Source organism: Chiloscyllium punctatum, chromosome 25 (assembly GCF_047496795.1).
Source record: "Chiloscyllium punctatum isolate Juve2018m chromosome 25, sChiPun1.3, whole genome shotgun sequence".
NCBI classification, from domain to species: Eukaryota; Metazoa; Chordata; class Chondrichthyes; order Orectolobiformes; family Hemiscylliidae; genus Chiloscyllium; species Chiloscyllium punctatum.
Genome location: NC_092763.1, coordinates 39,650,188 through 39,667,338, shown reverse-complemented (window position 1 = coordinate 39,667,338; position 17,151 = coordinate 39,650,188). Strand labels below are relative to the sequence as shown.

Genomic DNA, 17,151 nt, shown 5'->3' with positions numbered 1-17,151 from the left:
AGTGAGATCCCTGTGTGGCTTTATTTTTCTTTGCTAATTCGGGAAAACTGACAGAAATGGAATTGCCTGTATTGCTGCCTTGACAAATATTAACTCACTCAGTAAATGCCAGTAATACACAGCAGATCAGGAAGCAATCTATGGAAAGAAACCATCAAATCATTATCCTGAAACACTAGGCAATGTTCTTAGTGGGTTGAGAGTGTGTTGCTGGAAAAGCACAGCAGGTCAGGCAGCATCCGACGAGCAGAAAAATCGACGTTTTCCAACAACACACTCTCAACTCTCATCTCCAGCATCTGCAGACCACACTGTCTCCTAGAATGTGCTTAGTGCCATAGTGACAAGTTTGGAGGCAGGAAAAATAGAATTGAATAGATTAGAATATCCTTTATTGTTAAAAATAGAAGATAACTCACTGGAATGATTTCCCAACAAATTCCTGTCATTGGTGAAGTTATCCAGAGGCAACTTAGAAAATAGGTCATAAAATGCTACATAGAAGCAAACAATATAAGGTCCCAATTAAAGCCCATTTTGCAGCAATGAGTCACAGGCCTGCATCAAGTTCAGAGGCTGCTAGCTCTGTTGAGGCACCCTCCCTGAACCAGGCTGGGGACAGAGGTGAACGGAAGGGGCAGATTTGGAAGTTCAATGCCCGAGAGTGCAGTTTGCCTTGAAAAACCCTCAGCTGTGGCTCAAAGTATTTCAAGTAGGTGACTCCCATCCAACCTGAGGGGTTTAGTAGCTTGGCTCCTCTGAAGTCTTCAATTACATTGCATGGAGCAGCTCCATTTTGAGGCTGTCTCATATATTCCAGCACTGCCAAGTCCCTACAGCTTTCAGTCCTTTGGATTGGCTGAAAGCCTCAGGAGATCACCCAAGTATGGTAAGTGTGGTGTGACCAATTGGGATGTTCACTCAGAAGATCACTTGGCTAATCTCCCTCCTGGCAAGTGCGTGCTTGCAAGCACCAGAATCCTGAAGGAAGATTCCACAGGGAAAAAAAAAACGATCTTCAAATGTTGATCTTCTCTTCTCCCCATGGATGCCTGACCTGCTGAATACTTCCAGTATTTGTTTTTACTTCACATTTCCAGCATTCACAGTACTTTGCTTTTGTTTTAGAGAAAGCACATAGTTGCTGACTACATCTCTAAAGGTTCAGAAAGGAATTACAAGGATGTTGCCAGGATTGGACAGTTTGAGTTGAAAGTAGAGGCTGAGAGGGATGGGATTTTTTTCACAGGAGTGTAGAAGATTGAGTGGTGACCTTATAAAGGTTTATAAAATGATGAGAGTCATGATAAGGTGAATGGCCAATGTAAGTTTTCAAGGGTAAAGGAGTCTAAAACTAGAGGGCATAGGTTTAGGTTGAGAGGGGAAAGATTTAAAGGAGACTTAAGGGCAACCTTTCCAAGCAGAGGGCGGTGCATATGTGGAATGAATTGCCAGAGGAAGTGGTAGGGGGTAGAGGTGGGCACAATTACAATATTTAAAAGACATTTGGAAAGGTAAATGAATAGGAAAGACTTAGAAGAATTTGGGCCAAATACAGGCAAATGGAACTAGTTCAGTTTAGGATACCTAGTCAGCATGGATGAGTTGAACCAAAGGGTCTGTTTCAGTATTGTATGACTCTATGACTGGAATTTGATTATAGGTAATAGATTTTTGATTTAACTTTAGCAGAAATGAAATTGAAGTCCAGTTCTTTGAAAAGCTGTAGTCCTCAATTTTATATCACATGGGGTTTTATTATGTATACCTCGTGGCAAGAGAAAGCACCAACAACTTAGAACACCACATCAATGTACTACGCAGTGAGAAAATTAGATATAGTGCACCAGCCTGCACTATTGCTTTTCACATGTACTGCACCAGTAATAAGCACTATAAGATACTCCATAACTCTGCACCATTAGAAAAAAAATTGTGGTGACTTTATCTCACCATTCTGATGAAGCAAATTTTTTTTAAATGTGTAAAGTTATTGTTCAGCTTTCAGATCATGTCTGAACTAGCAGACTATAATTAGTAAAACGACACACAAGTGCTGTTCAGGGAGCAATGTGAGGTCCGGGGCCATCTAATGATAAGTGAGTGGAATCTTCCACATCCTGTAGCACAACTGTGAAACAGGAGTAAAGTAGCAATACGGAAACCCCACATCTGAAAGTTTAACCTTAACCACAGATCACACTGAAGCCTTCAACTACAGTCTTGCCCACACAGCATTCAGCACGTTGTTTCCAGTGAATTATCTCCATCTCCTGCCCCATCCTGTTGAACTAATTTGCCATAACACTGTAAGCAGGAAACTAGGAAAAGAAATTGAGAGACTGAGCTTTGCTCAGTGTATTGCACTGTAAATGAAAAATCAAGACCTAGCTGAGACTTCCACATGAACCCAGGGATTGGATTCAGTTTAATGTATGCAATCTAAAGGGTTGCGTGTTGAACCAGATTCTACTGAAGAAACACTTACAGAACCTGGATGTGTCAGGATATTGTAAAATGACCCATAAAGGGATTGAGATTTTATCCATCCTACGATTCCAAATTCAATTAGATTAGGGAAACTAAAACAATGGATTGGTTTATATGTAATGTAATGTTATAATCAAAAATCACCCCATTAGCCTTGAATTTAAGTTCAGACTCATGACTTCTGACACTATTCCAGGTAAAATGTGAGCTACATTACAAATATAGAGGAAGATATCCCAGGTAAAATGTGAGCTACATTACAAATATAGAGAAAGATAGAGTTTAGGAGTATCCAGTAGGCTGCAGTGAAGAATACACAGACTGTTCTACGAAAAATCAATAGATTGGCATTCTGAAAAGATAAGCTGAAAAATATAAGTAATTATTTTTCCATGTTGGCATGATCCACTGAAGACAGAAGTTTGAGTTTAACAGAATCCTCAGAAAATGATGCTGTCTGCAGTCCATCAGATATTTTAAAATTGTTTTGAACAGTAAACTCCAAGTATTTGTGTACAGCACAGTGGCACAGTGGTTAGCACTGCTGCCTCACAGCGCCAGAGACCTGGGTTCAATTCCTGCCTCAGGCGACTCTGTGTGTGGAGTTGGCACATTCTCCCCGTGTCTGTGTGGGTTTCCTCCGGGTGCTCCAGTTTCCTCCCACAATCCAAATAATGTGCAGGTTAGGTGAATTGGCCATGCTAAATTGCCTGTAGTGTTAGGTGAAGGGGAATGGGTCTGGGTGGGTTGCACTTCAGCGGGTCGGTGTGGAATTGTTGGGTCGAAGGGCCTGCTTTCACACTATGTAAGTAATCTAACTCACCTTATTCTGGGTACTACACAGCACTAGTAACTATGTAATATTATGTGAATACAATGTTTACCACTTTAAATGATATGATTGACACTAATAAAAAGTAAGCAAATTAACATATAAATACTGCATATCTGTACCTTTAATCACAATCTATATGAACAGGTAGAGTGGGTTGACACTAAGGGTGATTGAGGCCAAAATGTAATTCAGATTAGAAACCAAAATACACTTGAAATGTTTAACTGGAAAAACGTATTTGAATAATGTAGGCTGAAACTGTGAAGAAATTTGGGAATTAGACCAGTGCATGAATAGATTGATCTTTAGACTTGCGTTTGAGGTCTTTTAAAGAACTGAAGTTTCTGAAGGCATAACAGTATATAAAAAAGTTGTGTTACGAGGAAGGGACCTGAAATATTAACTCTGATTTCTGTCCACAGATGCAGCCAGACCTGCTGAACTTTGAGTAATTTCTGTTTTTGTTTCTAATTTACAGAATTGGCAATTATTTCAGTTTTTTTATAAAAGAGCACATTGGTAAGACTTTCAGACAAGGGGCGTTGTCGCCCATTCCACTTTCTACAGCCACAAATTCACTATCTTCAGAGAAGAAGTTACTCCTAAACTCTGTTTTAAATGGGTGAACCCTTAATCTGAGATTATGCCCTCTGGTCTGAACTCTCCCACAGGGGAAACAACTTTTTTGCATCTCCCCTATCAAGTTCCTTAAAAATTCGGATACATTTCAAGGAAATCAACTTTTATTCTTCTAGACACTAATGAGTATAGGCACAACCCAATCAGTCTCTCCTCACAAGAATATCTAGAATCAACTCAGTGAACCTTTTCTGGACTGCCTCCAATGACAGCATATCTTTCCTCAGATGAGAATTCACAGTATTCCAGCTGCAGTCTGATTATTGCCTAGTATAGTTTTAACAAGACCTCCCTATTTTTACTCCATTCTTTCTGAAATACTTAACATTCCACTTGCCTTCTTTATTACCTTCAGAACACGGATGTTAGCTTTTGTGATTCATGCACTGGAAGCCTTACATCCTCTTGTGCTGCACCTTTCTGAAGTCTGTCTCCTTTTAAATAATACTCAGCCCTTCTATTCTTCCGGCCAAAGCGAATTGCCTTACATTTTCACACATTATATTCCATTTGCCAAGGTGTTGCCTACCCACTTAACTAGTCATTAACGTATATTGTAAATAATTATAGCCCCAGCACCTATTCCTGTGACACTCCACTAGCTACAGATTATGATCTTGAAAAGTCTCTCTTTATCCTAACTCTGTCTTCTGTTAGTTAGCCAGTTCTCTAGCAATGTTAAATGTACTACCCTACCACCATAGGCTTTTATCACATTTAGTAGTCTTGTATGCAGTAGTTTATTGAATGTCTTTTGGAAGTCCAAATACATTTCATATACTGCTTCCCCTTTATCTATCTTGCTTTTTGCCTCTTCCAAAAATTCTAATAAATTTGTCAAGCATGATTTCCACTTAATGAAGCCATGTTAACTCAGCTTGACTATCGTGTGTATTTCTAAATGCTCTGCTGGTGTATCCTTTGGAAAAGACTCTAACATTAAAGATGTTAAACTAACCTGTCTATAGTTACCTATTTTCCATTACATTCCCCTTTTAAATAAAACTATTGCATTGACAGTTTTGCAATCTTTGACCCCTGACATGACTTCTCCACCTCCTGATGCTGCCTGGCTTGCTGTGTTCTTTCAGCCTCCTGCCTACCTTGCCATAACAATGCCATGGATATGGGTCTCAGCTGTGGAGGTATTGAGGTAATAGGCTACTATACTACAGACTAGAAATAGAAAAAAAGCACAAGAAGGTGAGTATCATATATTGAACACAAAAATTAGTTTAGGATTGAACAAAATGCCAAGTGTCACAACTTTGTAGTCATAATACAATACATTTTGTAAAGAAAGCTAATCTGACTTTTTACAATGGACACAGAATCTAACCAGATGGATAGCAGACATTACATGACTGCTCTTATTGGTTCACTACTACCAAAAACAAGCAGGCAAATTGATGTTGAAAAGTGTGGTGCAGGAAAAGCGCAGCTGGTCAGGCAGCATCCGAGGAGCAGGAGAGTCGATGTTTCGAGCATAAGCTCTTCATTAAGAATGAGGTGGGGGGTAAGGGGGGCAAAGGGGGCTGAGAGATAAATGGGAGGTGTGTGGACCTGGTGGGAAGGTAGCTGGAAAGGTGAGAAGTAGGAGGTGGGGAGTGATGGCAATAGGTCGGAAAGGAGGGTGGAGCAGATAGGTAGGAAGGAAGATGGACAGGTAGGACAGTTCAAGAGGGTAGTGCCCAGTTGGAAGGTTAGGTTTGGGATATGGTGGGTAAGTAAAGAAACTGGTGAAATCTACATTGATCCTGTGTGGTTGAAGGGTCCCAAGGTAGAAGATGAGGCATTCATCCTCCAGGCGTTGGGTGGCGAGAGTTTGGTGGTGGAGGAGGCCCAGGACTTACATGTCCTTGGCGGAATGGGAGGGGGAATTAAAGTGTTCGGCCACAGGGCAGTGAGATTATTTAATGCATGAACTAACTCACTTTAACTCTCCTTCCCACTCTGCCAAGGAATGCAAGTCTTGAGACTCCTCCAGGCATCAGATGGTAAGGGTTTGGCAGTGGAGGTGCCTCTCCACCTTGGGACCCTCCAACCACATGGGATCAATGTAAATTTCACCAGTTTCTTCATTTCCCCTCCCTCCACTTTACCTCAGATCTAACCTTCCAACTCAGTACCGCCCTTTGAACAGTCTTACCTGTCCATCTTCCTTCCCACCTATCCGCTCCACTCTCCTTTCCGACCTATCACCATCACCCCCCACCTCCATCTACACATTGCCTTTCCAACTACCTTCCTCCCAGCCCCACAGCCCTCCCATTTATCTCTCAGCCCCATTGGGCACCCCCAATTCCTGATGAAGAGCTCATGCCCAAAACATTGACTCTCCTGCTCCTTGGATGCTGCCTGACCTGCTGTGATTTTCAGTCTGATCTCTAGCATCTACAGTCCTCACTTTCTCCTTGGGCAGATTGATGTGTCAACTTAGCATCAATCACAAAGGGAGACACTTAGAAATTGATTAACTGTTTGATAAAAAATACAAGCAAATTTAAGGATGTGAGAATTCAAAGCATCTAAGAGAACAGGAGTCTGGTAAGACACTGCATGGAATTCCAGCAAATTGACTTTGCTTTGAAGATTTAAAAGTGTTTTTGACAATTCAAAGTTACATAATAGCTATTTGCTTTGGTCATGACAAAGCAGCTGTGAGACTCCAATCTGGGCAGAACTCCAAGAGAAACACCAGAGAGAGAAAAAGAGACTTTTTTAACAGGGTGACAGAAAAGGTACACTGGCTAAAGAACTCTACTGAACCAGACTATCAAGGGACACAACTAGAGTGTGATAAAAGCTAAAGAAAGGAGCCTTCGCTCCCACCCAGAACCCTTCTGCTCAGTCAAATTTAGAGTCATAGAGCCATCGAGATGTACAGCATGGAAGCAGATCCTTCAGCCCAACTCATCCATGCCAACCAGATATCCCAACCCAATCTAGTCCCACCTGCCAGCACCCGGCCTATGTCCCTCCAAGCCCTTCCTATTCATATACCCATCCAGATGCCTTTTAACTGTTGCAATTGTACCAGCCTCCACCACTTCCTTTGGAAGCCCATTCCACACACACACACACACACACACACACACACACACCTCTCTGCATGAAAACATTGCCTCTTGGGTCTCTTTTATATCTTTCCCTTTTCAGCATAAACCTATGCCCTCTAGATTTGGACTCTCCAACCCAGGGAAAAGTCCTTTTCTATTTCCCCCATCCATGCCTCTCATGATTTTATAAACGTCTATAAGGTCACCCTTCAGCCTCCAATGCTGCAGGGAAAACAGCTCCAGCTTGTTCAGCCTCTCTATAGCTCAAATTGGGAGAAGCAACCAACTATTTGACCACAGAAACAGTGTAGCTGCTGAATTCTTACTTTAAGTTTTACTTTCAAGTTAATGCTATCTTTAATTTTGTTAGTTAAAAATAGTGTACCCTTCTCCTTAATTGTGTGCCACTGCATCTCCACTGACCTATACCTTAACCGAATTTCCCAGTTGACTTTGGTCAGCTCTGCGTTCATCCCCTCAATTTCCCTTATTTAAGTTTAAAACACATCCCTTAGATCACTCTTTGCATTGTCAAGCTCAATTAAAAATTCAGTAATTATTGCCTTTTATTGTATTTTGACCTATCACCGTTCTTCACAGAATTATACCTAGAGCATCTTTTCTAGGAGGTCACTAATTTAATTTGGTCTCATTACACATTACAGATCTAGAATAACCTTTTCTCTGGTTGGGTCTAGAATGTGCTGCTCTAAGAAACTGTCCTGAAAACACTCCATAAACCCATTAACTAAGCAGATTTGTCAAAACTGAATGTGGATTAAAATCAGCCATGATTATTGCCATAACTTTCTCAAAAGCCCACATCTTTGCTTAATATATGAATAGGAATTTAATTACTGAAAGTCTTTGCCATAACAACATCAATCTGCACCTTCAAGGGAAAAAAAACTAAAAATGAACTTAATAGATTATCTTTTTAAGCATTATAAAACAAGCTGGGCTCTATCACTGAGAGAAGTAGTTGGATCCTATGGATTTGATTTCAAATGATATTTTACTACTGACTGAGATGTTAAGAAAGCCAAAGGACTCTAGATACAGGGGTTATCCAGCTTTAGACCAAAGGACTGAATCGTTGTGATGTAGCCACTGAGAGGATATCTTCTGATTAAGCGTTCATTTCTACTATAACTCCAACATGGTGTGCAGCAGGAACCATGTGGCCTGATGCTAAAGTTCTATTGTAAAATTGCTCTGAACTGACTTCTTTCCTTGCACTCAGTCTTTGACACGTATCATCACTTGTGGTCTTCTTTCCTCTTTCTCATTCACTTCATTTTCTCTCCCTCCATCTTTAGTTTTTCTCATATATTAAGTTATTAGGGAAAATTTGAATTCAATAAATATCTGGAATTAGGAGTCTAATGGTTTCATGGTCACTATTTGTCGAGGGTCAGAAAAATCCATTTGGCTCACTGATGCCCTTTAGGAAAGGAAACTGCCATCCTTGCCTGTTCTGGCCTACATGTGACTGTGAATACACAGCAATAAAGTTGACACTTAACTGTCCTCGGGCACTTAAGGATGAGTAATAAATTTGGCTAGGCATTGAATTTAACAACCTAGACATATGGTCCATGGCACAAGACATTATAATTGACACAAAATAAAACGATAGAAGAGAAGAAACGAGGAATTAATTAAAAGGTCGTGATTAGGAGTTTTGAACTGCTAAATGTTATAGGCGAACAAAAAGATCGGGCTGTAGAAGAAATCATGTTTAAGAACAGCAGATAAACAGGTAACTTGGTTCATCAGGTGTCATCATGCAGTATATTAAAACAATTTCCAGACACTGCTTCAATATGTCTTTATGATAGCAATATTGGCATTCTATTAATCCTGGCCTGTTTGTCGGGTATGTGGACTAGTCCACCTTCCGCAGTTACACCGGCATCACCCCCACTTGTTCCTCCGCTACATCAATGACTGTATCAGTGCCACATCATGCTCCCATGAGGACGTTGAACAGTTCATCAACTTTGCCAACACCTTCTACCCCAACCTCAAATTTACCTGGACCATCTTGGACACCTCTCTCCCCTTCCTGGACCTCTCCATCACCGTCATCGGTGACTAACTACCACAGACATCTACTACAACCACACAACTACCTAGACTACAAGTCCTCCCACCCTACCTCTTGTAAAAATGCCATTCCTTATTCCCAGTTCTTCTGCCTCCACCGCATCTGTTCCCAGGATGATGAATTCCACCTCAGAAAGTCCCAGATGGCCTCCTTCTTCCAAGATTGCAACTTCCCTTCCCATGTGGTTGACGATGCCCTCCAGCGCATCTCCTCCACTTCATCCATCACTGCCCTTGAACCCCACCCCTTCCAATGCAACAAGGACAGAAATCCCATGGCCCTCACCTTCCGCCCCACCAACCTCCACATACAACGTATCATCCTCCGCCACTTCTGCCACCTCCAAACGGACCCCACCACCAAAAGGTATATTTCCCTCCCACCTCTATTAATGTTCCAGAGAGAACATTCCCTCTGCAACTCCCTCGTCAGGTCCACCCCACGCCACCCCCGACCCCCGACCCCCCACCAGCCCACACCACACTCCTGGCACCTATCCTTGCCACTGCAGGAAGTGCAAAACATGCGCCCACCCCACTCTCCTCACCTCCGAAGGGATCCTTCTACATCCGTCAGAACTTTACCTGTACCTCTACCAATGTCATCTACTGCATCCATTGCACCCGACGTTGTCTCCTCTACATCTGGGAGACAGGACGCCTTCTTGCGGATTGTTTCAGAAAACATCTCTGGGACACCCGCATCAACCAGCCCCACTGCCCCATGGCTGAACACTTCAACTTCCCCTCCCATTCCATCAAGGACATGCAGGTCCTGGGCCTCCTTCACCACCAAACCATTACCACCTGACACCTGGAGGATGAATGCCTCATATTCCGCCTTGGGACCCTGCAACCACACAGGATAAATGTGGCTTTAAACAGCTTCCTCACTTCTCCTCCCCCCCATATTATCCCAGTCCCAAGCCTCCAATTCAGCACCGCCCTCCTGACCTGTCCATCACTCCCCCCTCTGACCTATCACCTATCACTTTCTCAGCAACCTTCCCCTCATCCCCACCCCCTCCCATTTATCTCTCAGCCCTGGCCCATAAGCCTCATTCCTGATGAAGGGCTTATGCCTGACATGTCGATTCTCAAGCCCTCGGATGCTGCCTGACCTGCTGTGCTTTCCCAGCAACACACTCTCGACTCTCCAGAGTCCCCTCTATGTGAAGAAATTGTTTCAATTCTTCCCTTCAAATCTTTTTGAACATCTTGCATGCCCTTTGTTTTATTGGTTAATGGAAACAATTTACAATTACCTTCACCACATCTCTTCATAATCTGCAAGTCCTATCCCAGTCTAGTGAAAAGAATTTAACACCTCCAGTCTTTTAGAACATCTGTAACTCTTCACTTATAATAATACATAAATGTACCAAACTGCTTTTATCCATTCCTTTATGCTCTTCGTATAATAGCATGTCCAAAGTTATGCGTTAAAGTTCCAACTGCAGCTTCACTAAAGTACTGTGCAAGTTTAAAATGATAAAACGTAAGAGCAGAAGTGAGCCATTCAACATAAATGTGCTTCACCATTCAATGAGATCATGGCTAATCTGATAATCTTCAACCCTACTTTCCTTCCTTTTCTCCATAACTTTTAATTCCTTTACAGATTAAAATTCTGTAAATATTTGCCTTGAATATACTTAATGACTTAGCATTGACAGCCCTCTGTAGTAAAGAATTACACAGATCCACAACCCTCTGAGAATTAATTCATCCTTATCTGTGCACCCTTATTCTGAGATTATGCCCTCTGGTCCTAGACTCTTCAATAAGGGGAAACAACCTTTACACATCTATCCTCTGAATGTCCTAGGGATCTTGCATATTTCAAAAAGGTTCTCTCTCATTCTTCTAAATTCCAATGAGTACAGGCACAGTCTACTCACCTCTTCTCATAAGACAGTCCCTCCTGGTGACCTGGTGTCAGCCTAGTGAACCTTTCCTGGATTGCCTCCAATGCCAACAGATCTTTCCTTAGAGAAGGGCCAGAATGTTTTTTTTAATTCACTCATGAAAATGTGGGAATTATTGGTTCGGCCAGCATCTATTGTCTATTCATAAATTCCATTCCTTTGTTTTCCCTTCCCTTTTAAAATAAAGGTGTTACTTTGGCAGTTTTCTAATCCTCTGGGATTCCTGGAAGAGTATTACCAGTATACCCATCATCTCTGTAGCTGTGCCCTTTAGTATCCTAGGATGCATCCCATCAAGTCAGCGGGACTGAGCAGCCTTTAGCCCAATTAGCTTCCCAAGTACTTTTTCATCTAGTGATAGGTATTGTATTTATTTCCTCTCCATTTGTCTCTTAATTATTTCGTAATTCTGGATTGCTACTAGCACCTTCTCCTGTAAAAACCTCTGCAAAGTATTTATTCAACTCCCCATTATTATTTCCCCAGCCACATTCTTTTAGGTGCCTATCTTCAGTTTGCCTTCTCTCATTCTTTTTACATATTTAATGGAGCTCTTGCTGTGCATCTTTCTGTTGCAAGTTTACACTCAATGTTTATTTCCTCCCCTTTTTTTTGGTTTTAAATGTTTTCCAGTCCTCTGGTTTATCACTAATCTTTGCCATGTACTATGTTTTGTCTTTCAATTTGATGCTATCCTTAATTTTCCGAGTTAAGATTATTTTATGTTTTTGTATAATATAAAATAGAATACAAATCTGAAGATTTCATTTAGCTTTTTTAATTATCTAATACATGTTTATAATGTCAACTATGGTCCAGTTGGTCACAAACTTGCCTCTGAATAACAATATTTCCAATTTATTCCCAGCTAGGGCCAAAATTCCAGCGCACTGCTAAGGGAATGCTACTCTGGTAGAAGGGCCATCTTTTAAAACCAAGGTCCCAACTGTTTACACAGGGAGATATCAATGATCCCAAAGTAATATTTTGAAAAAAGATCTGGGTGTATATCCCTGATTTTCAAGGCTACCTTTATCCCTTCATCAAAATTGTGAAAGCAAAGAATATCTGGTCATTGTCAAACTGCTTTTTGTGTAAGTTTGTTGAGTGAAAATTGATTGCCTATAACAAAAGTACTCATTGTCTGTAAAGCAATCAGATAGCTGGCAGTCCTGAAAAGCACAATATAAATGCAAGTCTTTCTTTTTAAGCTCTACTTGAGTCACTTTTTTTAAACATCCTAAATACCTGCATGATAAACTATGTGTGACACATTGCAATTTTTCATGATTCTTATATGATGTAATACCATTTATAATACCATTTATTTTAAATTTCAGCAAATTTTGGTATTTCTCTCACAATTCCTAAATTCATAACCACCAAATTTAAAACAGAGCAATCTTGTGGCCTACACTCAATCTCTGTCCAGTCTCAGAAACTCCCTTTTACCTAAGCCATTTGCTTTCTGCTCTGATCAATTTGCCTATACACATTTCAATTCATACGAATGCCATGTAATATTTGTTTTATTCAAAAATCTCTTACATTGTAAATCCAAATGTTTAATATGTGTGGAAAAAAATTAGTACAAAGCAATGGGTCTTATCCAAACAGCAAAATGATATGGGAAAAATGCTGTTCATATTAACTAGTTCTTTTGTTTCATATTGACTGTGCATCACTCTTGTTCTGTTAATATTTTAAGCTAAATATAAAAATTATCACATTAAAACTGCAGAATATGTTTGTAATGTTGATATTCCTATACATATGTGGCAATGTACTTCACTCAAGTATTGGTTCATTTTTAGTCACAGGGTTAATGTCTGCACTTATAGATTGATATCAGTATGATGTTTGGTGGGAGACAATAGCTGGGTATGGGAGCAGAAACCAGGTACTGAGAACAACTACATTTTGCATACAACTTTTATTTCTTAGGCTTTTGTCAAAAACTGCATCAGATATGGTTAAAAAAGTATCTAGCACACTTGCCTTCATTGCTTAGTTCTTTGAATATAGGAGTTGGGAAGTTATGTTGAGCTTGTAGGAAGGATATTACTAAACTGGAGAGAGTCAGAAGAGAGTCAGGATGTTGCCAGGTATGGAAGGTTTGAGTAATAAATCCAATTTGGATTGGCTGGGACTTTTATCACTGGAGCTCATAGAAGTTTATAAAATGTTGAGGGGTATAGATAGAGTTAATGGTAGTTATTTTTCCCTATGATGGGGGATTTCAAGACTCTGGAGCACATTTCTAAGGTGAGAGGAAAGAGATTTAAAAAAGACATAGAGGGTGCTTCATGTGTGGAATGAATTTCTGAGGAAGTGGTGAATATGGAAACGATTGCAATGTTTAAAAGACATTTGGATAAGTACATGAATAGGAAAGGTTTGGAGGATATTGGTAAGGAGCAGGCTGATGGGACTAGTTTAGTTAGGCATAGACTGACTGGACCAAAAGATCTGTTTTTGTGCTGTAAGACTCTTTGAACAGGGTCGGGGTGGGACAGGGAGTGGAGTCATGATTTTGATTCTGAAAATTTAAATCCTGCTGATGAAACTTTGTGAAAAACCTACATATTTTCATAATAAATGTTTTCACATTACACGTTACAAAATTTGGCTCCAAATTTACCAGACTGTTTCAAGAACTAACTCACTTTATATTTACTATTCTAATGGCTTGATCTGGATAATGGAGGAAGTGAGCATAAGAAGTTAATTACATAGCCAGTGGAATTGGAATTCATTTCATACAGCTGGGGAAAAAAACACAGTAATGGCAACCAGGACAACTGTCATTGATTGTTGTAAAACAAAACCCCTGGTTCACTCATGCCTTTAAAATAAAGAAATCTGCCATCCTTATTTGGCTTGGAAGTAATGTTCTATATGGGGCTCCAGATCCCCAGCAGGACACTAGATTCAAGGAAAATTTAAGTTTGGGCAACAACTTTTACTACAATTTAATGCTGTATTCCTTTGCAATCCTTGCTTAAAAATCATAACTCTTTATTAAAGTTATGCTTAACATAGTAATTACCAATATCATCAATCTGCATTGTCATTTATAGAACAGGGTAAAATGCGTTCTGATGTCTTAAGTCTAAGATGTTTAAATGTTGTCACGCATATGCCCTCTTGGACGCTCTGAATGAAATTACAAACCCACGCTTCACTTTTTATAGAAGTATCAGCTGGAGAATTTTTTTTAAACACAACTGGAGGATTTCTTGTCTCATGATCTTACTGAAAGTTAAAGACGTTATGCCACCACAGCCTATTGATTGAGCAATTACCAACGACATGATCACCAAGAAAACTGTAACTTATATTCTTTTTCAAAGCTTAAAAAGTGTTTTAAAAATCTTTTACAATACAAGCTATGTCGAATAGGCAAAATAAATAGCATATTTCAATTTATCAAACACCTCAGTCGAGAAAGATTTGTACAGATTAATTATGACTCGAAGTTTCCATTCAGTTAAACATCATGGGGGCAATAGAAGTTTCATGTAAGTGCGGACTATCATTAACCAAGGTAACACTGAGTATAAGGAGGCATACTCGCAATTGTGCAAATATACCTTTGGTGTTCCTAATTTGAGGTTTTTGCCTGCATCCCGCTCAATGACCCATCAGCAATGCAATATTTCAATATCTTCTATGTTCCTTGTTTAAATGATGCATTTTGCAAATTGTTTGGATCTTGCGGTCAGATTACACCATGCTGTTAACTCTTTCGTACACAAGTGTTACTTTTAAATCCAAGTTATCTGTGACATCAGTACATCATCATTTAACATAATCAAGTTCGATCAATGCAAACTGGCTTGTGTCTTAGATGAAAATCAGCAGAAAAATGCAAATATTAATTAAAAAAAACTGAATTACAGCTTTTCATTTTTAAAACCAATGTCCTTCATATATCACACGACAATTTCCAAATTTAAACACTGAAAACTGTTTTGCTTTGAAGCTAGAGATTTGGACTTTTAATAGTACGAGATTATTTCAAAATATTTTCTTTCTCAAGAACATTGGCTGGATACATTTGTAAGAGCAAGCAAGTTGAAGCATTGGGGAACAATAACGGTGGTTGCCATTATAAGTAACCGTGTTCAGAAAGTAGGTTTTAACATTTTCCTAAATACTGAGCAGCGCATTTCTTCTTAATCACCTCATTTAGATTTCAAAAATCTACAGTGTAACAGATACATTAGTCCCCAATTATTGCTGTCTAGTTGGTGGCTTTATATCAAAGGGAGCTTTTAACGCTTCGCATTGGTTTCAATATATTTTCAGTTTCTGAACCAGTTATACATTTCTACTGATGACATAACCCCTATTTTGGAATTATCTCTAAATTGACCGTGCACTTTAAGCAAACCTTTAAAGTTTTTTTTTTAGCAGAATTAATCAATCATTCTCAGCAATGAAACACCCTTGAGTATACTGAAGGAAAACACTTCATTGAAATGTTTCCAAGAACACAAAAGAAACTGAATTTTCAAGCCAGTTTTTTGCTATTAAAAGTGGCAGATGTGACAGCATGACTCACGCCCTAAAAAAATTAGTTAACGCACCTTCCGCTTTGAAACAAAGTTACTTTTAACACCTGCTATTCTGAGAGAAGAAATACTCCTAATGTATGATAGAATGTTCTTAAATAATTGTTAAACTTAGCATATTTCCTATTGAACATCTAAAGGATGCATAAAGAAGTAACTTAACGAAATTAATTTGAAAACTAAAACATGTTATAGTAAATATATAATTAATGATTGTCATAATTGTACATTTGTTATATGTTCTTCGGGTAAAGTGTCTCAGCAAAACTGTGCGTTCGGAACCACCTAAAACAGAAATAAGACAGACAAGTGCTGCTTACCTCCATGAATTGGTCACTGTGTGTTTATATATGATTCCAGACACTGAGTAAATTTCTTGAAGAATTTAAATTGCTTGACGTTACTTTGCAACTGGACTGAGTTTCCAGTGTTTTATCAGTATTGATTGACAGCCAGTTCCTGGGTTTATCCACCTCTTGAGAACTGGTCATTTCGATTGGTGCTGTAAGGGCAATGTTCGCCAATTGGAGCAGGGCTGGGGTGGGCCCTCTATTGTTGGCAGCTCTCCGCTTTCGAATTAACATCTGCATGTACCAAAACGGAACTGGTCGGTTTCATTTGAGTGGTAATGTTAGACGTGTTTAGCTTCTGAATACTTCAGAGATGAGTGCTGTACTCATCTGCCTTCAAAGTGATAATGCGCTTCCTGTCTGCACTTAATAACTTGCTTTTGCATTCTCCATTAGTATAGCACCTTATCTTGTGACAAGAAATGCGTGGAAACAATAATATTGCTCATAATAGATTATGCTAAATTGTAAAAGAAAAAGGGTTTCAATCTGTCCGACAGTAACTGGCTTAGCACAGCACCTGTTGGAAGTTGGGAATTCTTGGAATTGCTTAGATTTGGGAACATATGCCTAAATTGATAGCATATTCACCAATGAGTACCTAGGTTCAAGACCTACTCAAGAAAATCAAAGATGATCTTTCAGTGTAGTACAGACTGTAACTTAATGGGCTGTCTTTTGGGTGAGACATTAAACTGTCTCCACCTTTTTGCCAGTGAGGCTGCAAAATCTCAAACTGCAATATTTTGAAGAGAACAGGGTCAATTTGGGGTTCATGGCCAATATTTATCTCTCAATCAATGCCAGAAAAGCCGATGATCTGATCATGAACACATTGTTGATTGTGGGAGTTAGCACATTGGTGGCTGTGTTGTCGACATTACCACAGTGACTGTACTTAAAGTGCTTTATTTGCTGCAAAGCACTTGGAATCATCTGATTGTTGTGAATAATAAATGCGAGTCTTTCATTTTTAAACCCCCACATTTCTACTGATTCTACAGTTTCAAGTTTTTTTTATATTCAAAGTTTCTGATGTGCAAATTAAATAACTATAGTGTATTGACAGTTTGGTGACAAGAATCTGTGAATGTTTCAAGTTCTACTGAAATCTAGAGAAACAGTCTGCTTCATAGGACTAACTACTGTGTTAATTGAAATGTT

The 17,151-nt window shown here is 39.6% G+C and overlaps 1 protein-coding gene across 2 annotated transcripts in view; it reads right to left on the bottom strand.

Annotated features, from left to right (window-relative positions):
• Positions 1-16,058, bottom strand: part of LOC140495876 (uncharacterized) — a 53,060-nt gene extending 37,002 nt beyond the window's left edge. The window contains exon 1 of one of the 2 annotated variants that reach the window (XM_072595089.1): positions 15,958-16,058. In XM_072595089.1, the coding sequence (XP_072451190.1) occupies positions 15,958-15,963 (6 nt within the window). In that variant the 5' untranslated portion in view covers positions 15,964-16,058. Of the gene's footprint in view, positions 1-11,033; positions 11,061-15,957 lie in introns of those variants that run through there. The other variant, XM_072595090.1, reaches the window with a different exon arrangement.
• Between the last annotated feature and the right edge of the window lie 1,093 nt (positions 16,059-17,151).